Source organism: Larimichthys crocea, chromosome XVIII (assembly GCF_000972845.2).
Source record: "Larimichthys crocea isolate SSNF chromosome XVIII, L_crocea_2.0, whole genome shotgun sequence".
Classification (NCBI taxonomy): domain Eukaryota; kingdom Metazoa; phylum Chordata; class Actinopteri; family Sciaenidae; genus Larimichthys; species Larimichthys crocea.
In genome coordinates, this window is record NC_040028.1 from 20,584,235 (window position 1) to 20,607,633 (window position 23,399).

The window sequence follows — 23,399 nt, forward strand, 5'->3', positions numbered from 1 at the left end:
AATTTTGATTATGGTGGTCCATTAGGGTGCAGCGAGAAGAGAGAAAAGAGAAGAAAGAGCACAGCGGGAAAAAATCTGTCAGACCTTTCATTCATTTTTCCATTTGTGGTGAAGCTTCTTGCTTCACGGGAAGCTAGGAGACTAAGCCATAGGGAACAGGAAGTCATTCTAAAACACACCATTGCTCACAGCTATTAGAGATCCTAATGCTCTCCTGGATGATTAATAGAGTGGAATAGATTTGCAGCCGCTCGCATCAATTTAAGAAATACTATTTGCTACATCAGATCATTTCAGGTGGTGAACTAACTGTACTGCTAAAGAAGAGATTAGTTGTTGGTTAATGGTTTTAGCAAAGCAATTAGTTGATATGTAAGAAGTCGCTACATCTCAAACTAAACGTGTGTTCACAGTTCAAAGCTTCAGAGTCGGTGTTCAGCTCTTACCTGTGCACGTTCAGTGGCTGTGGGACACACGGCCCTGCAGAGGACCTTCTTGATGACATCTGGCAGCAAGCTGACCGTAATGAGCAAGATGATGCTGAGCCAGGCCGGACCGCTGGACAGCATCTGCATGAACACGTAGTACATCCTCTGGTAGTTCAGGAAGGGCCTGAGCAGGAGACACAGGGGAAAAAAAGGTTAATCTTTCACAAATGTGCTAATCAAAAACATAAAAGTTATAAATGATCACACAAAGAGCGTTATACCAAATAATGCCTCCCCAGAGAAGAGAGAAAATAACGTAGAAAAGTAGTGACCCCCAGATGACAAAGTGATTGATCCAGGTCCAGTGGTGTGTGTCCAGGGCAAGCTGAAACAAACAGAATATATACATAGTAAACACCCGAGCAGTCGATGCAGTCAATGCCTTTGCCTTTAGGGTTTACTGCTGTGCAAACCAAGCTGTCAGTGTAGTCGATCTTTTCTCTAACATGTTCGTTAACATGTGTGCCGCAAGCTCGTCCACGCGTGCAAACGTAATGAACTCATTTAAAATGGAGAGATCATGCAGTACGCTCACACACACACACACACCTTGAGCGTCACGGTGAACACCAGCACAGTAAAGACGAGAGTCCCGAAGGTCCAGTTCCCAAACATCTGCGAGGCGAGAGAGGAAGCGGAGAGAGAGAGTCAGTCACACACATCCTGCCTATCACCTGGCATCCACCGGTGGATACAGTGAAAAATCTCGTAGTTTTAAAGGTGCTAGTCTGACACCAAACATCATATCTGATGAGGTGAGGGGTGAGCTGTCTGGACAGAAGTGTTCTCTGGGGTTTTTCTTCTAAGCTTTGGGGAAAATCACCTCTTAGCATCCATATTTTTCAGGTTTAGGTGGCGAACAGATGGAATGAGAGTTGGGAAGGGAGAGAATGAAAGAGGGCGGAGGGTGGAGGGAAAGAGAGATGAAGGAACAGGCGACTTTATGTAATAACCACAGCTGGTTGTTGGTGCCAGTGCATCTGTCTCTGCTGGAGTTCCTTCACTGAGTGTGTCTGCAAGGCAAATTCACTGTTCCCCTATTCCACTACTCCTCCCGCAGTTTTGGTCGCACATACACAAAAAAGGTATCAAAACGACCGGCTCGGTCAGGAATAGTGTGCTGTGACTTTTCTCAGAGTTTCACCAAACGGTTTTGCCAAAAATCACCAAAAACCACGCCAAAGTTTACAATGGGTGTGTATTGGTAGAATGTTCCAGAGCTAGAGTGGGTGACTTCATCGCTAGAGTGGAGAGGGAGAGAAATGTTTGTCAAAGAATTAATTTGCAAACGGCTCTCGTGGCCACAAATGTCACTCTACAGAAATAATTTCTACATAGAAACGTAGGAAAATTCATGTGCTACGCAGCGATATCACTGCTGAAGCTGTCAGACTTATAGTTTTGGCGGGAGACGCACTGATGCGCCAGGATCACCCACCGACAGCCCCATCTACTCCCATGTAAACTGGAGAGGAGAAATTTCCCAAAGGAGCACGGGGCACCTGTTCTTTCTCTCTCTCCCCAGGTCACATTTTTTAACTTCACACACTGAAATTCAGCATTCACATGGTCGACAAGATGAGGATGCTCACGGTCATTTGGGCTTTTTGATACCACCTACCGTTTGGCATTAGTGTCCACTAGTTGGAGGGGCTTCATTTAGAGATTTTCTGTGTCTCTCAGCAGTCACTCACACACAGACAGAGCACAGCTGCAGTTAATTGCTCTGACCTGCAGCTGACCCTGGTTGCTCGGCAACCTCAAGCTGCCTTTGACTGACTTTGTTGAAGTCTCTGTCAGACACACTCTACATTTATTTAGACACACTAGTTCATTAATCCTTTATTTATTTAGAAAACAGTCCAGCCGCCCCGTTGGATGCCGGAGCAGTTAAAACTAAAAACCAACCAACCCCAAGAACTGCTACATGAACATACATATACACACACACACGCACACAAATGCACAAACACATTAGACAGAACAACAAACAGATGTTGGATCTTAATCTATAGTACAGACTAGCAATATTCTATTTACTACCACAAGGAAACACAAGGATAATGTGGGGGGAGCGTCTAAGGTTTCTACTATGTCAGTGGAGTTGTTAGGATCAGGTACTGTGCAGGATTCAGGGCTTTACAGAGATTAGGGGGGAATAATGGAGCACTGGAAAACTACACATTCAAATGAAAGTGCATGGATGATGTGAAGTGAGAGAGGATGAAACCGGATGAGACGGTCAAACTGAAAGCGTAAACGGTACGACAGGAACTGAAAAAAGCGTGAAAGACAGAGAGAGCTGACAGGGAGGGGAGACAGGGCTTACCATCTGTGTGTTGGTGGTCATAAGCTGAGGAAGAAGAAGGAGACGAAGAAGAAGAAGGAGGAGGAGGAGGAGGAGGAGGAGTAGAAGAAGAGGAGCAAAATAAAGAGAGAGGAAGCAGAGAGAAGGAGGGGGGGAGAAAAGAGAAAGGAATCAGGACAAAGGGTAAAATGAATTTCAGGATGTTTCAACTTAAAAAACAGGACCAAAGGCAATCAAAAACAGTTGACATGATACAAATTAACGATACAGAGAAAGATGCTATTGCGTTGTCGATATGAATGAAGATCCAATGTTAGCCTACAGGGGGGCCCGAGATATAAAAGCTTACTGTTAAAGATCAAAGTCATCCTGGAACAATAACTCTTTTCATGAGAATCCAATGGAGATGGATGAGTGTTTGTAAAGAAAGCGCTAACTGTGTCCATTATCCTCGTTTCATTTCCATACAGGGACACCTCCCAGAAACCGCCACATCTGCTCTGTTTCTAGTCTTTCCACAGTGTGACTGATCTCTCTGCCTCTGCTGACCCAGAGACGGACGCTTACCTGGCCATTGCTGGTGAAGGTGGTGTTGTCAAACAGGAAGTAGGCACCAAAGAAGAAGATAACGGCGTCAAACACGCCGAGGCATGTCCAGTACAGGAAGACAGGCCAGCGGAGGAGGGAGTTCTTAGCTATGTCCCTGAAGGAGACGGACAGCAAAAACAAACAGTGTGACAAAAGTTACAGATATCAGCTGTTCAGACACCTTGACCTCCTCACCTGTACAACGAGGGCTCCCTCTTGAGTGTCTCCATGGTGACGTGCTGCTCAACCAGGCTGTAGAGGAGGATGGGGAGGGAGGTGAAGCTGATGTTGTACAACGTCAGATAGGCGGTGTCGTACAGAGGCTGCAGAGGGACAATAAGATGATACGGACAATACAGATCGTCATCTTAGAAAGTTTTCATCATGAACACGTTGGCAAATAGTGTTCTAATTAAAGATAAATACATTATATAATATATCATTTAAAGTTACCACCTAAATCGAGACCAAGTCAAGACCAAGACTGAGGCACCAAGACCAAGTCAAGACCAAGACTGAGGCACCGAGACCAAGTCAAGACCAAGACTGAGGCGCCAAGACCAAGTCAAGACCAAGACTGAGGCACCGAGACCAAGACTGAGGTGCAGAGACCAAGTCAAGACTCTTTGGGTGAGGCCTCGCAGCCTCCTTAGTAAACACGCTGCAGTTCTGCTGTTGTTTTACAGACGAACTCTTTGTGTTTTCAAATTTTTAATTTTATTACAGAAGATTTGAACTACTTCACATGAGTTACTCCCTTTTTTAATGAGCTGCTTTATGTTTGATTTGATGGAGGAACTGTTCTGAGTGTGTTTGCTCTACAACTACAGACTGAAGAACGACTTGTTGAAGTTTCTCAGCTGCTTTCACAGTGATTTGTTTTATTCTCGGTCTCGCTGCCAGAAAATGAAAATGAAACTTCAGTTCCACCTGAAGAAACACTGATATCATCTGGTCGTGACCGGTCTTGAAATAAAATCCAGAGTCCTCTTTGTGAAAGGCCGAGAGGAAAAATGCACTCGATAGCGAGACGAGACCTAAAAAAACACCTATCCCGAGTATTACAATATTCAGCCTCCTTTAAGCTCTGTTTTGGTCACCACCACCTCCTGAGAAAATTCCATTCAGTGCCGTTGGCTTATTCAAGTTGGTCTGCTCTGATCAAAACAATGAGCTAAAAGAGGCTCAGTTCAGCTTCGACGGACGAATTAGTGCAGCTTTAAAAATAAACATCTCAAAAGCTTTAATCACTGCGTGAAGCTAGTTTAATGCAGAACCCTGTGAGGATGTGATGATGTGCATACAATGCCGTGCCCTTACAGAGTATTAAGTACTTACCTGCTGGGAGAACCCACAGAAGAACTGATACAGGAACTGAGGGAAGATGAAGCACACGTTCTGGAAAGATTTAAGAGGAGAGAAAGAAGACAAATGGAGAAAGTGACGGGCTTGTGACAAGTCTACGTGAAGAGATTTGAAGAATCTAAAAATGCTACTATCTACACATTTCTGTTTATGCGCAGATTGTGTGCTGTAAGCTCACTGAGTGGGCCGCACAGAGCCGGCCTGCCAAAAAGGGAAAAAATGAATCAGTTGGCAGGGCGCTGCTCGCCCACACTGATCATCACAGGAGAGGATTCATGAATCCTGTAATCTGTCAGAGTAGATGCAAAAATCTGCATCTTTGTAACTCCGTGTCTCACTGGGAATTACCATAAGGTGATTAAAAAACGCGAGGCATTCGTCGCGTACCTTGTAGAAGAAGTACTGAACGAGCTCAGCGATTCGGATGTAATAGTAGTGGCCGTGAACGAGCAGCATCTTCTTCAGGTGTTTGAACTTCGGGATGGCGTAGTCGCTGTTCCTCGCCGCCTGTCGGCCTTCTTTACCCATGATGCCTTGAGGGGAAAAGACGTTTGTTACATGTAATCTGATCGGGAATATAACACAGCCACGAGTCTGACATATACAGGTAGTAAAGACTAGAGTCCAGCTAATTCACAGTATATAGGTGAGGTGCAAATACATTGTACATGTTGGCAAACATGCAAAACGACATTTGAATTTGAATTTAGATGTGTATTTTGTTTTTATAGGATGTTTATGAAGTCTAATTACTTAAATTTAAGTGAGGTTTAGTGTATTTCACAGATATCTAAGTCAGCTGACCCTGATGAGGATCAGTGGTCACAGAAAATGCATGTACTGAGCTCACCGATGCCCACGTGAGCTTCCAAGATCATGCTGACATCGTTGGCTCCATCACCGATGGCCAGAGTTATGGGGTGTTCTTTGGAAGCTTTAATTAGCTTCACAATCTGCAAGAAACACAGTTTCAGTCACTAAAATGTCTATTTAAGATACGTTTGTAAATTCACGTGCAGTTCCCTCACCTGTGCTTTCTGCAGCGGCGCCATGCGACAGCACAGCACGGCGCTGCAGTTGCGACAGATCTCCAGAAAGATCTCTCTGTAGTTGCTCGGGTTGGCTCGCTCCTGGTTCGGCTTTAGCACCGCAGACAGAGTGGCCCCGTCGATGATCAGACCAAAGTCGAGGCAGTCTACTGACAACCTGGAACAAAACGTCACACATCACTGATCAACAGGGAGCTAATTATCAAATGATCTTGTTATTCCACTGATTTAACCAGATGTTAACTGTTATAATCTCTGATTATTCACCATGTGGACTGATGCAAACACTGCAGAGCTTGACAGAAAATGAATCAACAACTATTTTGATAATCGATTAATAGTTTGAAAAAACAATGGCCAAAATGTGACGGCTCGAGCTTCTTAACCCTCTCGGGTCCTGTCAATGATCCTCAATCAACTGCTTTTGCAATGGAAAATCAAAGGTCCAGTTTCAGAGAGGGGATAAATGTGTCATGTCCAGGTGTTGGTAGTGTTGTAGAGGAGGTCCTCTCTGAAGAGCTGGAGGTCTTCAGGAGGTTTGTGAAGGTAGAGAGGGACGCCCCTGATCTGTAGGAACTGGTAGGACGTTCCACCAACGGGGAACAACAGACGAGAAGAGTTTGGACTGTCCTGAGCGTACGGGTGGCAGAACCAGGAGGAGGGAACATGTGTCTGTATGAGGACGTTCAAGTAGAAAGGCAGGCACCGCGTTCTGGATCATCTAGTCATAAGATGACCACAGCCTGTATGAGGAGCTGGGTAGCATGTTGAGTCAGATTAGGCCTGAACATCTTTAGCTTTAGTGTTGTTGGACACTCGGTGTATAAACCAAACCAATCATTTAAAAATAAATCATTGCTGTAGATACACGTGCATGTGTCATACCCAGAAATCGAGCGTTGTCTGAGAACAGTCCTGTTCAGTTCGAACAGGACGTCGTGCAGACTCTGCTCCTCCGTGCGTTTCTTGGTCAGCTCCAGGATCTGGGTGCTGCGACGGAACAGCTTGCTGGCGTAGCAGGTAGCCGCCGCAGTCTCCATCTTGTCCCCCGTCAGGACCCAAACCTTCATCCCCGCCTTGTGCAGTGACTCGATGGTGTCGGCAGCTTTCTCCTGGAGCCTGCACGTCAATAAGTCAATAAGTGTTTCAGCCTCCAGTGGGGCGGGTAAAAAGCATCCGTCAAAACTTCAATCAATCAATTACCAACTGGTGATAACTTATCAATGCATGACCGCCCCTGTGCCTGCCCAGCACCGGTTCATCAAACTGTCAGGCAGCTGATCGATCAGTTATAGAAAACTACCTTTGCAGGTCAAACATGGAGCAGATCTCATATTTTAACAGAGCAGAAACAGCAGTGTTGGAGTAAGTCACCTATCAGAGCTCAGGCTGAATCTTCATGAGTCATTCCAACACTTTGAAGACGACTTCATGACTCATTAATCTTCCCTGCTGCTGCACTCTTTTTAAACCTTTCCCCTCGCTCCACGGGGACTAACCTGTCCTCCACCGCCGTGGCGCCCAAAAGCACAAAGTCCCTCTCGATGATGTCATAGGCCTGGGCCAGCCTCTGCTCCCTGTCCTGCAGGGCCAGCTTGGCTTCGGTCAGCTGATGACACGCCTCCTCGTACTCGGACTGAGACAGCCTTCGGTAAGCGACACACAGAGTCCGCAACCCCTCCTGAGAGAGAGGGGGGGGTGTTAGAGCTGTGATTTCACCGCTTAGGGCTACCTGAGGGATACCAACTACACACTTACTACAGCGTTCTGCTCCACCCGGGCTTTCACCTGCTCCACCTTCCCAGACACCACCCGAGGAAAAATGGACGAGTCCGCCCCCTTACAGAACAGCAGGTATTCTCCTGAGATCCAACAAACACACACACACACTTCAAACAAGCTGCAGTGACAGTCCAGTATCTGATGATGGATTTAGAAACACAGCGTGGATATCGGTGTACGAGTTTGTATCTTGCCTGAGCTCGACCTGACGATGACGCTCATCCTCCTCCTGACGGAGTCAAAGTTCAGCACGTGGAGCAGCTCGAACCTGAAGGAGAGGAGACACAGTTCTGTTTGTTTGTTCACACTGTACACCTCAGACTTTCAGCATCACTCTGTCATCTGTAGCGAGTATCAGTCCACCTCATCCGGTGATGGCCGTGGACTTTAGGAGGTCGAACCTGAGCACAGTTTCCATCCAGGGTGAAGAGGTGGAGGTGGTGGTGGACTATGGGTACTGTATGTCTGCACCTGGACACTAAGGCTGTCTACAGGAAGGGACAGTGCAGACTCTGCTTCTTTAATGTGTGCAGCAAGACGTTATCCATGTTTTCCTTCATGCTTTTCTCTGTTCTGGAACTATTAATGAGCTGAGGTGGAACAGAAATCAAGGGCCTGATGAAGTACGGCATTTGATTATTAATTAATGGTGTTTTTATACCATCATTTCTACATTTTCTTCAAGATGGGTTCAATCTGGGGCGCCTGGACTCCAACGACCATCATCCACCAGACCAGATCTCACCACCAGCCAGTCAGAACTGAAGAAGCTTCTTCAAAGGAGGAGAGGTGAAATGTCCAGCTGCACCCAGACTCTAATTCAAATGAAGTGAATGCAGACCAAACATCTCAGACTGAGCTTTGTGAGTTATGTTACATTTGTGTGCTGGAAGTTTGTGCAAGGGGCCAAAAGACTCCCCAGAAACTGTGTGAGAATAATTTTCCATTCCCTCCAATCTCCTGGATGCACTCACTTCCCCTCCACCTCCTCCTCCTCCTCCTCCTCCTCCCCCTCCTCCTTCTCTCCCTTGCTTCCTTAAAATAGCTCACTATTGACAGGCCACTGCAGAGAGTGATGTAGAGAGAGGGTGGTTACATGAACACTTCCCATGGATCAAAACATTAGACAATTTCCCCAAAACCACTCTAATGGAATCTTGCTGCCTTTCATTCTTACAGATCACCACCACCACCACCACCCTGCTCCGCTCTTTTGTGGTTGTGTTTTTTTTGTTGAACATGAAACACAATCTGAGAGCCGCTTCTCTCTCCGGGCTGGCTGATGTACGACCGCAGCTCCATCGAGTGCTGCTTTATCTCCTGCGGTGTCACCACAAACAGACCCTCGAACAGACCAACCTTTCGATCTCGTCGTCTTTGTTGAGGATCTCCATGTAGTTGTCTTTCAGCCTCAGATAGGTGTAACCCAGCCTGGCAGACAGAGAGCGAGGGAACAGATTCATTTAAAACGAACAATATCCACAAACACTGTGCAGTATTACTCACTTGGCTAAAGGTGTTGCGTGACGCATTTGGTGCAACCTGAGCCCAGTTTCTACAGTGATTCACATCTGTGGAAGCAATATGTGAGAGCAACACCCCCCTGATTTGGCATGTTGGACCATGTTTCTTACATGTGTCGAAGGCCACGTTCAAACCAGGAATAGCACAGCAACAAAAAACATGTTGGTCTGTGTCGGTGTGGGCTTGTTGCTCCGGGTGTGACTGAGGGGATGAAATGTGACCCGGGAAGTCCAGTTTGCACTGGACACGTACTGTCAGGAACAATCCCTGCTGCCTCTATCTGTGTGTGTGTGTGTGTGTGTGTGTTCTGATTCTGTGATGCCAAAACACTGCACAGCAGTTTATACTGTTATGAGATCGCTTTTAAAGCAGCAACTTGTTTGGCATTTAGGTTTGAAAGTATGGCTGCCAACATAATGTCTGGCACAGCAGCAGAACATCACGAGGGAAGAGACCAAGCTTTCGCTGTGTTTACCTTTTCATTCCCTCCACCAAAGCCACCTCATCCGGCGACGAGGAGATGTAGAAGGAGGTGGGCCGGCCCTGGTGGATGCCTCTCTTGATGCCGTCCACCGTCTCCTCCTCCTTCACCTGCACCGTGTGGCACAGACACAGCGCCCGGAAAAACAGATCCTCGTGCTCCTACGGACACAAATCCAGAATTTGTAATCCTCGCTGACGTGAAATAACTTCCTCTAATCCTGAAGCTGTCGCTGTGTTTCCCAGGATTACATAGCAACAAAGCAACATATCCATAAATATAAAGTCAAGTTTTGTGCACATTTAAGTTTTTGGCAGCGACTGCACTTCTTTCTCTCTTTGGTCATCTGCGCTGACGACTGCTGCTCCTGCTGACGCCGCAGTTTTTTTCTTTCTATTAAATCTAAACAAATCACTGTTGCCGCTGCCAGAAATGCAACGCTCGACACTTTTCTGTGGACCAGCGGACTTTTCCTCCATGTAAGACACAGCAAAGCACTCTGGCATTGTAAAGAAAATGTTTTCATGAAGTGGATACCGGATGTTTTATATCAAACTGTCAGATGTGGCTCCGTCACATCTTCATCTAAAATACGTTTTCTTGACTCTTGAGTCTCCACCTGTGTTCGGTGGCAGCGTGAGCACAGGAGGAGTCTCTTCAGGCTGGATTTAGAAGTCTGTTTGCTTTGCCAAACACACACACTTACTCTCCTGTATCCTCCAGGTGAGGAATCAATCATGTCTATGCTGGAGGCGGCGCTGAGGATTTGGCCGTTGCAGATGGCGTGCGGGATGTAGACGTTCCCGTCGACGCAGCATTCAATAAACTCCATGTTGTTCTCAGTCAGTGTGCCCGTCTTATCAGTAAACACATACTCCACCTGGGAGGGAAGGAAGAGGAAGGGTGGGGTAAGGGCACGTCTGCGAGTGGCTGAGTTGCAGATACTGTATGCAAATGTGTGTGTGTGTGTGTGTGTGTGTGTGTTCATGTACCTGTCCCAGCTCTTCATTCAGGTCCGAGGTGTTGGCCTGAGCTCCCTCTCCCAGCTCCTCATCAAACATTTCCTCATCCCAGGTGATGAAATAGGAGCCCAGGAACTTCTGCATCTCCACCGTCACGTACATGGACACAGGGATGATGTAATTAAATAAGACCATGAAGGCCAGGAAGTCTGTGAACGCTCGGATCACCTGAAGGTAAAGGAGGAAGAAAGATGATGAAGATTTAGAGGAAATGAGATCTGGGACGAGGCTGTGTTTTTAAGTCAGAGGTCGGTGAACGGACCACATGACGCTGGCGCTCGTTCTCAGTCCTGTGGTTGTACCACGGCTCGTCTCGGTCAGGCGACCACTGCCAGGCGTATTTCAGAACAGTGTTGATCACAGCTTTACTGATCAGGATGCACAGATACACGATGAGAAAGGCGTTCATCGACCTGCAGACAGACAGACAGGACATCCTCAGAAAACAAATCCTGACAGACGATGAATCTAAATCATGAAGTGAAAGCCGCGGACGCATTAATCATACTTTTCCACAGCGGAGCGCTTCTGAGATTTCGACTGGTAATTGAGCGCCATCTTAGTCTCCATACCAGTGTAGACTGCAACAGCTGAGCAGAGGGAAAAACAAGACAATAAGTCACTGCTCTCAACAACATTAAAGAGTCATTAAAAAAGAGTGGATCCACATGTTACTACCATAAATATGTTGTGTGTTCTTCAGTGTGGCTCCTCTAAGGAGCAAATTCTCAGCCCCGAGCGTTCTGCAAGAATGAAACAGGAACAGCATTAAAGATTATATATAAAACTATAAACTGTCTAAATAAATGTAGAGTGTGTCTGAAAGACATTATTACTGACATTGCAGCAGCACAGAGACTTCAACAAAGTTAGTCAAAGGCAGCTTGAGGTTGCCAAGCAACCAGGGTCAGCTGCAGGTCAGAGCAATTAACTGCAGCTGTGCTCTGTCTGTGTGTGAGTGACTGCTGAGAGACACAGAAAATCTCTAAATGAAGCCCCTCCAACTAGTGGACACTAATGCCAAACGGTAGGTGGTATCAAAAAGCCCAAATGACCGTGAGCATCCTCATCTTGTCGACCATGTGAATGCTGAATTTCAGTGTGTGAAGTTAAAAAATGTGACCTGGGGAGAGAGAGAAAGAACAGGTGCCCCGTGCTCCTTTGGGAAATTTCTCCTCTCCAGTTTACATGGGAGTAGATGGGGCTGTCGGTGGGTGATCCTGGCGCATCAGTGCGTCTCCCGCCAAAACTATAAGTCTGACAGCTTCAGCAGTGATATCGCTGCGTAGCCCACGAATTTTCCTACGTTTCTATGTAGAAATTATTTCTGTAGAGTGACATTTGTGGCCACGAGAGCCGTTTACAAATGCACTCACTCTCCGCGATGATGTCACCCACTCTGGAACATTCTACCAATACACACCCATTGTAAACTTGGTTTTTGGTGATTTTTGGCAAAACCGTTTGGTGAAACTCTTGGAAAAGTCACAGCACATCATTCCTGACCGAGCCGGTCGTTTTGATACCTTTTATGTGTATGTGCGACCAAAACTGAGGGAGGAGTAGTGGGAGTAAATTCCTGGAATACGTCAGAATAATAATTACGGGGAACAGTGAATAGCGCTGTGCAGGAACACTCAAAGAAAGTGTTCGATTAAGTGAGACACAGAGTTCGTATCAGCTTGTACCTGCCTACAGAAAGCAGCACACTCACCTCGCCACAGGCTCTTCTTTGTCCGTGTAAATATTAATGCGTCCCACAAATCTGCAGAGCAAAATAAAATCAAAAAGGAGCAACGAGGGACGACCTGCTTCTATGAGATTATAATAATATGCGTGCATCGGCGAGCGCGTGTTACACTCACTTGTAGAGGTCAGGCTGCGGTTGTTCACATTCAATAGTGGCATGTAGCGAATCCACCTCCCGCTCCGTTCTAAAGGCCATGGTATCTGGTACAGCATAATAGGTCTGAGATAGAAAGGTGGAGGAAGGGGGGAGGAGAAGAAGAAGAACAGAGGAAAATGTCAGCCACAGCCACTAATGAGAGCAGGGTTCATTTGACTCCTCCGCCTGGCTTCCAGCAGATTTTCTAAATGACAGAGAGAGCTGTGGAGGTGGACTGTTACGGGCCGCTCCCGGGTCAGGAGAGGACAGCATGCTGGGATGGTGAGCACATCAGGGGGTCACCCCCCGGGGGGCGTGGAGGAGGACGGAGGAGGCGGAGGAGGAGGGTGGAGTCAATGCTATACTGTGGGGTGTACATATATATGTGTGTGTGTGTGCAGCCACGCGTATGCTTGTGAGTGACATCAATGAACATCAGAGAAGAAGTGAGAATATGAAATGTGGTGTGTGACCATGTGTCACCTACACCATTATGCAATTGTGTGTTTTTCTCATATTTACATTAATGTTTCATATTTTTGAATGATAAATCAATTAGGAGCTGAAACCATTAGTCGATGAATTTATTAGGTGATTGACAGAAAATTATTATTATAAAATCATTTTCAATTCATTTTTAAGCAAAAATGGCAAAATAAATGTAATTTCAGTTTCTCAAATGTGAAAATTTGTTTGTTTTCTCAGGTTTATACGACAGAAAACTGAATATCATAATAATATAACAGTTAGTTGGACACAAAAAGCAGATATTGATACAGTTTCTAAATGTATATTGCTAATTAAACATTTTAGGTGGGTCAAATAAGAACAGCACACATTAAAACTGACAAACAAATTAACTAGAACACACTATAAATTACAGCAGTGTTCAGTAAAACTGGTATACCCAGTATTTTTCAATGATAATTGAATTTATTGTTAATTTTGGTCATGTTACGGTGAAGTAATGATAGAAAGTCTTTTATGGGTTAAAGAGAGCTAAGTTAAAAAAAAAAAACTTCACTTTAAAATATGGGTAATTGGTTTTGGGATCAAAGATGCTAAATTTATTTTTTTTACTTTAATTAAAGTCAAGTTAAAAATATATCGAATCAAAATCATGCCGGCACCTTGTGACTAGACTCCCCGTCCAGGCTGGTGGTGGTGACGTAGCAGGTCCCATCATGGCGGCTGGAGGAGAGCAGGATGAGGTCACAGGGGAAAGTCTCGTCCTCCCTCACCACGACGATGTCCCCCACCTGACAGACACGAAGCAGCGGCTCACACATCAATAATAAATGAGAAGTGTTCACGTAAACACAGAGTAAAAGACAAAGAGACACACCGGCTCACACAGCGTCTGCTCATCCTTTTTTTTTTCAAAGGATTGAGAAGTTGCATAACGGATTATGTGAGAGGAGCGGCTTAAGCTCGGATAAATCCCATCTCCACGGTGACCGTACACATGACACATGCTCTCTGATTTTGCATGATTAATATATTCATCATTATTCCTGCTCCCAATGCACGCTCTAATCCTCTCTGTTTGATCTACGGCGGCAAGAAACCTTGATGCAGAAAACGCTGGAAGACAGAGAGAGGAGGACAGGGACGGGGGACAGACAAAGACAGAGTTTCTGTACATGTTGATGTTTTACCCAACCAATGATATTCAGCGAAAACCACTAAACTATAAGACGCTTTATTCTGTGCTGACCCTAAACATCTCACACAGTCTCTGCACACTTGACAGAAGCAGCAGACGCAGCAGGAATTAGATGAACCGGCGCCCTTTATGTACCCTCCCACACAGCGGCGGTGGTGAAATAAGACTGAAATATGCCTCTACATCTACATAGACGGTGAGCCAGACATCCACATTACACAGTGTGACACCTCCGTCATTCACGTCGGGTGATCTAGATAGATTCCTGCAGCTCGGTGAAGCTCTTCACATTTACACGATATAAACAGTAAGGTCTATAATTATCTAATGAGTACATTCATTTATTGAGCTTCCTGGGTACTGTGGTTCGTGATGGCAAACATGTAGCTGAAGGTCTAATGGTGCTGACGTGAACTTACAGTGTACACAGTGAATGTGTGTTCTGGTCTTTTTAGTCCACTTAAATGAAGCTCGTCTTCGTCCACACAGCTTCACTTGGTAATTCATTACAATGAGCATGGGCACTGTAGTTTATTTTGAGCTGGCATACCCCCCCTACACACACACACACACACACAGGCATGCTGCTGTAAATGCTAAAAATACTCCCAACAAATGCACTACTTACTACACACTACAGTGCCCAGCTGTTTGGGATGAAGGGTTTTAACACGCTCTGATCGCGGAGCAGAGGCAGATCATCAGTAACTATAGAAACTACGACAGAGAATGGAAGTGACGCGGAGTGCTGGCCGTGAGCGCTGTCACACAAACGCTTAAAAAGCGTTTTAAAGAATTAGACTGAGCTACCTAACAGTGATCTGCTGTTGCATCAGGATGACATAAGAGAACATGAAGGGACGATGACAGGAATATCCATAACTTATGAAATACATCAGTCGTGCTCATTTTCCAAGGGGGCTCTTGCACTGTGCACCAGGGGACACTGTAATTGCTCCTTTTCTACAGTTTCAGGGGCAATTAATTGTTGGGAGCGACAAGAGAGAGCGAGAGAGGAAGGAAACAAAGTTAGGGAGGACTGCAGAGAGGAAAGGAAAGGGGGGATGGGAGGGGGGTGACAGGCAGTTATAGAAAAAGTGAGCTATGCAGCAGTACTGTAGTGTTGCTCTGTGGCCTCAGGTGCTATACCGCTCTAATGAGGCCATTCTTACCCGTAGCTTGTGACTCTGTGTCCTCACCACCTTCCCCTGCTGCACCACGTCCACCGGACACTCGTTTATGGAGCAGTCAGCCTTGTGTCTGAGCCAGTCCTCGTAGCCCTGAGAGAGGAAGAGGACGGTAAGAGGACGCCCATGTGTTTGTTGGCAGTGGTGTGGAAACACAGAATATAGATTATCGTGCAGAGTATATAGCATGAGATCAAGACAGACCGAGGGGGGAGAGGTGAAAGTCATGCACCGTAATTAATTAGCATTGTGCTCCCAGAGTTTAGTGACCTGTTTCCCGGATTTCTAGCCAACATGTCATGTTTTAGATTTATGTCCCAGTAAAACTCAGGCTTCCTTAGCCAGAACAGCTCCATCTATCACTGATAGCACCCCATCCCTCAGTACCGGGACGTGGAAGAGAGGATGCATCTCCCAGGGGGCATGGGATCCTCAGCTAGAGTGATTAACAGAGGAGACCATTCATTATCATATTTCTCACATCAGCAGACATATTCAATGGCATGTCCTTTCACTGAGAGAGGAATGTGTATATACAGATAATAGAGGATGTGTATTTGAGGCTGGGAGTTGGTGTGTGCGCACGGTGCCGGGCAATATTTCCCGGAAATGTGAGCGTGTTTGTGTGTGTCCTACCTGTTTTATGGCGGTGACAGTGATAACAAAGAAGAGGGGCAGGCCGCTGGTGACTGGGCTGGTGGGGGTGTCGATGATAAGCTGCAAAGGGGGAGAGGAGGAGTGGGAGGAAAATGCAAGGGGGGAGGGTGCAAAGTAACGCAACACTGAGTAAGGAAGTGCAGCAGGGAAGAAGAAGCTTCTGTAAGAACCGATCTAACAAACTCAAAGGATCCGCATCTGATTTCATTTCCTCCATCTGCACTCACAGGAAACATCCTTTCTCTGAGAGTTAGATCATTTTATTTTGCATGTTTGCTGCTGTGTTTTAGAGACGGTACGTGTGCAGGTGTAGAGAGCGAACACAAAGAAAGGAGAACAAACACTGCTGCAGGTCTTCCTGTTAAGACGGTGTTGTATTTCACATGCTACTGATAAAACATACAGCACACGAAACGCCCGAGCTGCTGGCCATGTTGTGTTCTAAAGAAACGTTCTCTGCTCTCCTATGACGAGGTCGTCCTTGCATGATTATTCAACATTTAATGCTCAAGGAAAAATTCTGATTTGGACTGACAGAAGTTCAAGAAGACTTGATGTTAGTAAATTCAAATGATGGTAATCCTCATCCAGGTGATGTCAGACACAGGTGCAGGATTGAACTGTTAATCTTATTTTGAAATCAGGGGCACTAAACTGTCCTCAGAGCTCGTTTGATTGGACTTGATAGTTTTCAGCCATGATGTTACAAGTCAAGTCAAGTGAACCTCAGCACCTGATCTGCTGGGTTCAAATGTTTGCAGGTTTTCTGGTTGGATTTGTGCCCAAGGACTTGTAAGTTTGACAACAACAGCGCCACAATTCATTCAAATAAAAATATGGAAAGATTCTAGATTCAGTCTGATCTCCACTATCGAGGTACCGACGTATGTATGAAAACTGGGGCCGTGTTCAGCTGCCCTGAAAATATCCTGATGCAAAGCCGTGCACTTTAATTAAAACTAGGCCAGGTCAGAATTTAAAAAATAAAAGTGCAAAATGGACCCAAGGATGTAACGTTTGTTAGTTTGTTAGCAGCTGTTTCTTCAGAGCTTCAGATGAAACAAAGAACTTCTCGTGATCGGCATGGAAATCTCACCTGGACCAGAAAAATGACCAAGAAGTAGAAGTTAGCGATTCTTCTGAACTGCTCAAACAAGTTCTTGGGGATGAAGTTCCAGAAGGTGTACTGTGGGACAAAGTGACATGATTATTAACACACACACACACACACACACACACACACACGGGGAAACAGGAAGGGAAACATCATCTCACACCTCGACCGGCGTAAGAAAAGTGAGCTGAGTCATCCTTAAAAACAGATTACGTGCCGTCTAAAAGAGGATAACGTGATGATGAACGTTACGGGAGCTGACTCATGAGAATGTGGCTCGCTCACCTTGGAGGAGACGATGCGGTTGTCGGGGTAACGCTGAGGGATGTAGGCCTCAGCTCCCGGAGGGGGTTCTTTATGCCCGATGTATACCGTCCGACTGTCCACCCAGATCTCCTCTCCCACACACTGATGCAGAGAGAACGATAGTGTACAGAGATCAGACTGCACTGGCTTTATGTTTGCTTCCACCTCATAAGCTGCTCACAGATGATTTTAATGATGTCGATTTATTAAATATGGATCCATGGAACAGTAATAATATAAACACACAATATTGATCCTCCGAATTATACTCCTGTCTCCAACACCTCCTCTACATGTGTAAGGCACACCAATGACAGTCTAGCTAAAGTATACCCATGTATTCACCCTCTCTGTCCCAGATGTGGAAACTCGGTGTCATTGGGTCACGTGTTCTGGTTGATTTCCGGTCCTCCATATTTGACTACCTTTCAGTTCCTCAGTTCCAGTACCCGTGGAAATACAGTACACACCACAAGCACACAAAGGGTGATCTTAATGAAGTGGAAATCGAATAAATGCCGTTAAGGAGATTCAGGAGGTGTTAATTCTACTTCAACTAGAAAAAATGAGACGTACACTGAAAGGTCCTCGTGACACATTCACTGAGTGTGAGCTCCTTTCATTGAATGTGTGAAGAACGGGAAGGGAGAAGGGGAGGGTACGAATACGGGTTACGTTCATATATGAATGTATGTTTATGTCTATATGACAGAAAATGACTTACAGGAAATAAAGTTATAACAAAAGTATGAAAGTTGCAGCCCTAAACATCAGAAAATCAAAGTTAATCAGATAAATAAGAAATAAAATATTAGTTTTAATAAGACGTTTGCCGGGCTGTCTTGAATTTAATCGAACGGGCCGGCTGATGGACGAGTGTGTGTTTGTTCACGTGTGTCGGAGTGATCAGCTCTGTGTGGATCTGTCATTTATCTGTTCACCTGCAGTCTGCACTCTGCTCCATCACAGCAACACTCACTCTGTTGGTTTTACTACGACATGCAAACACAATGGAAGCACATTCTGATCGCGTGTTTGCAAACCTACATTTCACTTACACCTAAGTGGCTCCCTGGGGACTAAAACAGAGTGCATTCTGGGAGTTTAGTGCAGCACATATTTTACCAAAGTGTCCTTCGTTTACACACTATTGTGGAAAGAGACCTCAGCATTCAGCTGTTTGCTTCCATCTGGCTTCCTACGTGGCTCCTAATGCTTTGGCCTGAGTGGGCAGTGTGAGCGTAGCCTTTGGCAAAGCAGCCCGCCTGACACAGCTCAAAGCAGAAGTGTTGACCATTAGCAGAAAAGTTCTGGGACAAGCACTTCAGTAGAAGCAGCGCTTCACTGCTTAAAATGTCCTCAAAGTTTTGGCAGAGATGCAGCTCGTCGCTGCCAATGAGCAAATCTTTGAAATGTTCACGTCTCCTCGGTAACCTTCACATTCAGATCCACGAGTTTGAACCGGAATGATACTTTAAAGTTTGGACAAAGGCTTGTTTAAGTTTCCCTGGTGCGCTCATGTATCGTGAAAAATCTGGGTCAAAAGCAGAGTCTCAGATCTAAACTTATCCACTGCGATCAACAGGCGCTTGGCAGTGGGATGAAAATAGACACAGAGCCAACAGTGTCAGCTGACCTGAGACCCCTCCAAAACATGAGGGGGGGCAACATGACCCAGAGAGTGCAAAGAGAGAGAGAGAGGTGGAGAAGGAGCAGAGAGAAGACTGAGACGGACAAAAGGAAGAAGTGACGAGGCGATGAAAGACTGGAGACGCCAAGTTCAAAGGACAGAAGCTGCAGTTGGTTGGTGCCATGTTGACCAGATGATGCAGCACACACTGAAGGGAAAGTACCTGCCCGAAGCCAACAAACACACTCTGTCACACAGATACAGAGTGTGACAGGCTGAAACAATCCTGGTTAACATCATGATAATCTGAAAATCTACAAAAACGTTGCTCATCTGCAGACGTGAGGCGGCTGAACGAAGCCTGGCTGCTCAAACAAGACACCTATAACCACACCCACCTGTCAATCAAAGCGTCCACGCTCTTAACCCTGCATAACTTTAAGCCTTAATATAATGTGAACAGGTGAGTTGTATATAAATTCACCCTCAGTACAGTTGTCATGAACGGGGAAATTAGCTACAGAGACCAAAACTGTTTTTTGTACCAGGCTGTAAACATGTTTATTTCTGCTGTGAAGTTGGACATTTGGACATGGGGACTTATGGAGACTGACTCACTTCTGGAGCCAGCCTCAGGTGGATGTTAGAGGAACTGTTTGTCTCCATGTACCCGCCTCTCACCCTAAGTCCGCTGGGACTGACTCCAGCCCCAGCGTGACCCCGATGAGGAGAGGCAGTTACAGAAAACTGATGGATGGATTGAAATCATAAATCAATAAGTCGATCCTCTAACTGATAGAGCGATCACGGTGCTGTCTGTATCTACCACTTTCCTCCTTCTATTCAAACATTTTCCTTCTAAATCCTCCACCGGCTGACTCCATCATTCGTCGCCTCATATTTCTCTCTGCACTTTTCTCCCTTTGTTCCCTCCATCTTCAGGCAGAGTGTGTCACGCTCTGACAGTGTGACTGTGGGAGAGCGATGGAGAAAGACACAGAGAGATTGCATTGTGCTTTGTAGTTATCCGATCATTAATCCTCACTGATCCGTATCAACCCCCGGCCCGCTGTTCTCCTCTTCACTCTGCTACTCCATCAGACAAAGTGGCTGGCTGGTTGCTTGCAGGACATGGAAGCTTTGTCTATATTAACAATGCTGAAACGGCCTCCCAGCAGAGAGAGAGCTGATCTTACATCACCATCAATCATCAGCAATGACACGATGGATCTGATAAGGCACATCACACCGCTGCAACTTCTTTTGTCACGCTCTGTAAGGTGGTGCACAGTTTAAAGTCCACCGAGCAGATCGGCCGTCTTTAGGCTTTAAAACGTCCAGACGTGTGGACGTGTATATTTTCATTGTGGATGAGCGACCCCTGACCCCGGCAGTGCCGTGATCTCTCTGTGCTGTAGCTCCTTTCTGCCACAGAGGTGAAATAAAAAGGTACACACCATTAACCGGCCTGATTAAATGGTCGTGTCTCACCCCTCCTCCACTGTGCTGCACTGCAGAAGCACGCGGCATGTTGAGCAGGTTTCCGTCATTAACAAACTCACTTGACTGAGCTCTTCCTTAATCAACTGCTCGTGTTAACCGGACGGGACGTGGCGATGGAGTATCGCTCTACAGTCGATGTTACGGGAAAATATATAATAATAAAAACTCTCATCATCAACTCTCTGTGATTTACAGAAGAAGAGGAGGGTGAATACTGACAGGGGACCAGTGTCGTGCCAGAACCGGAGCTGGGTAAGCGGCTAATGTAACCCAGCCTCTATGGACATAATGACAAGAGGACAACTGTTGGACTGACTGTTGGAAATAAGACATACGCCGAGCTGGGCTTCTTGGATGTTGATGAATAATATTATTATTATATATTACAGCTAGCTGCTATGTCACTTGATCACGTAATATAATCATAACAGATATTCAACTGTCCATATTTATGACAGTGGCATTGGATTAAATACCATTTAAAGTGAACATGTTAGGTAATGTTACACCATTGTTTTTTAATCTACATATTCCTGCAGTCTTTAATAGATGAGACGTCTCTCTCTGGTGTAATTCAGTTTAATCAATCTGCACACACACACACACAGCCCTGATAATGAATGTATGAATAGCTAAGAGGCGCTCAGAGGGCCGCTGGCTGAGAATATTTATGATGATTCTTATTAACAGACAGCTGTGAAGTTTGTCATAGCGCTGAGCGGAGATAAAAGGAGCTGAACAGGAAGGAGGCTACCTGTTCAACATGCTCCTCATTCACCATTAATCACCATGGCAACACGGCACGAAGCAACAGACAGCCATGTCTGCGAGTTCATAATGCAAAGAAACAGGAGAGGCTTCGTTACAGATCAAACCTGTTCATATCACGCCGTGAAGATGGACTTGACCAGAGATTATACGACGTTAGGAAAAATGTTAAGTATTAGTCTTTAAAGACTTTATCCTCAAGATCTTCTTCACGCTTTTGTTTGGTTCAACCAGGACTTCTTAGAGTGTGGAACGAAGCAGAAAGCATGAGGAAGAAACTAATGAAATAAGGAGAGGCGCCGTCCCCGGTTAAACTCCATTAGTCGTATTCTGGAGGAACTGTGCACAGACGTAGCAGAAAATCTGAAAAAGCCAGATGACGCAAATAACTATATACCCACATCTAAATGAAAGGATGAATGTGGGATTACTTTAAAACGTGCATCCTGTTGGTGCCTCAGCTTCCTCTCCCACTTGACTCGCGTTGATCCAACTGTTACGTAAGTCTTTAATCCAGCCGTGCAACTTTCCCCCTCCCCTCCCTCCCGTTTCGTCTTAATCTGAATTTATAGAAACACTGTAAAAAATTTATGCCACACCATGACAGTAAAAGACCGTAAAATATTTGTATTTATACAGTGTCTTAGAATAAAGTGTTTTATATTAAAGACTGATAATAGTACATGGCAGAACCTTTATTTTTATACGGCATTCATGTGATATTTTCATGTCAGTTATATAGCAAAACGGTGTAATATCCTTTTACAGTAATTTCCTGTATACAGTAAAACACAGTAAAACCTTTATACAGAATGAAGCAGTCTTTTATATCAGAGACTGATTGTACTAATTGTACAGCACAACAACATAATATTAATAATTTATAATTAATATCTAATGGCATATTTTACGGCCTTTTGCCGTCATGTTTTGGCAGTTTTTCACTGTAAAATCTACAAATGTTTTAGAATATGTAATCAAACACCCACATGAAATCAAGAGTACTAATATCCTATTACTTTGATGTTAGAAAAGGCTATACCGTATTTATTATGGTACCCACAGCTGACTTACCGTACCGTACAAACAACTGTTTCTTTTTTACAGTGTAAAAAACTACAGGTTGTCATTTGAATTCATAGTTTAACTGAATATATAAACATTTCTGTCATCAAAAGAAACACTGTTTGGCCATATGGTTGACATGAAAAGACCATATGAACGCCATGAAATATTACAGTGTTTCACTGTTATTTAAAATACTACTTTAGTCTGTGTAAGTTCCCTTAAAATGCCGTATAAATAAAGGTTTGAAATATGACTTATGACTTGTCTTATAATGAATCCTGTGTCTCCGGGTCACTGTGGGAGATAAAATAACTCTTATGAGGCATTAAGGCGAGGCTTTTCTCTGATGTACGCACAGGCCAGCGGGTAAAACTTTGCCCGAACACAAATCCTGTGTGTTTTTAATCACCCACTGTCTCTCCGCCAGGGCCCCATCTCTGAGAGGAGGGCGGAGGGGCAGCGGACAGGAATACACTGCCCTTAACTGCAGCGGTGAGAGCTGTAACGTTGCTTTAAAGCTGGCACCCTTCTGATCAAAGCGACGCCTTTTCTCCTTTATCGGCCGAGGCTGTGAGAGATTAACGGTCATACATTCATAGATAAGATGTAAAGGACGGTGACGACAGAGGGTAAACCTGTGGGCACGCCGCCGACACGGATCAAAGTGTTACCGCAGCGACGCTTTACAAATATGAGAAGATATTCAAACCCCAACGAGTGTGTCATATGTATTTAATATAACCAGCGAACACACACACACACACACACACACACACACACACACACACACCAAAGTTCCTCTCATCCAGATCATGACCTCATGCATTCTCACGCTTTGCGCCAGTCTGAGGCATCACGCCATTGCTATTATTATTATTATTATGAGACGACCAAAGAGAAGAGAGGACCACACACACACACACACACACACACACACACACACACACACAGGAGGTCATTTTACAGATAAATCTCATTATAAATAAGATCTCTTCCTGTCATGTCCAG

The 23,399-nt window shown here is 45.2% G+C and overlaps 1 protein-coding gene across 7 annotated transcripts in view; it reads right to left on the reverse strand.

Annotated features, from left to right (window-relative positions):
* The window catches only part of LOC104929430 (probable phospholipid-transporting ATPase IH), a 31,581-nt gene that overhangs the window by 5,065 nt on the left and 3,117 nt on the right, over positions 1–23,399 (reverse strand). For 4 of the 7 annotated variants that reach the window (XM_027290914.1, XM_027290918.1, XM_027290916.1 and 1 more), the window contains exons 2-29: positions 17,402–17,524; positions 17,099–17,188; positions 15,982–16,062; positions 15,331–15,438; positions 13,623–13,751; positions 12,473–12,576; positions 12,322–12,372; positions 11,286–11,350; positions 11,116–11,197; positions 10,870–11,020; positions 10,578–10,775; positions 10,292–10,465; positions 9,580–9,746; positions 8,940–9,011; positions 7,775–7,848; positions 7,557–7,660; positions 7,298–7,479; positions 6,684–6,917; positions 5,778–5,955; positions 5,600–5,702; positions 5,137–5,282; positions 4,723–4,782; positions 3,580–3,707; positions 3,364–3,499; positions 2,818–2,841; positions 1,038–1,103; positions 710–813; positions 447–612 (exon numbers count right to left, since the gene is read on the reverse strand). In XM_027290914.1, coding sequence (XP_027146715.1) covers positions 447–612; positions 710–813; positions 1,038–1,103; positions 2,818–2,841; positions 3,364–3,499; positions 3,580–3,707; positions 4,723–4,782; positions 5,137–5,282; positions 5,600–5,702; positions 5,778–5,955; positions 6,684–6,917; positions 7,298–7,479; positions 7,557–7,660; positions 7,775–7,848; positions 8,940–9,011; positions 9,580–9,746; positions 10,292–10,465; positions 10,578–10,775; positions 10,870–11,020; positions 11,116–11,197; positions 11,286–11,350; positions 12,322–12,372; positions 12,473–12,576; positions 13,623–13,751; positions 15,331–15,438; positions 15,982–16,062; positions 17,099–17,188; positions 17,402–17,524 — 3,300 coding nt within the window. Of the gene's footprint in view, positions 1–446; positions 613–709; positions 814–1,037; positions 1,104–2,817; positions 2,842–3,363; positions 3,500–3,579; positions 3,708–4,722; positions 4,783–5,136; positions 5,283–5,599; positions 5,703–5,777; positions 5,956–6,683; positions 6,918–7,297; positions 7,480–7,556; positions 7,661–7,774; positions 7,849–8,939; positions 9,012–9,579; positions 9,747–10,291; positions 10,466–10,577; positions 10,776–10,869; positions 11,021–11,115; positions 11,198–11,285; positions 11,351–12,321; positions 12,373–12,472; positions 12,577–13,622; positions 13,752–15,330; positions 15,439–15,732; positions 16,063–17,098; positions 17,189–17,401; positions 17,525–23,399 lie in introns of those variants that run through there. The other 3 variants (XM_027290915.1, XM_027290919.1, XM_027290920.1) reach the window with 2 other exon arrangements.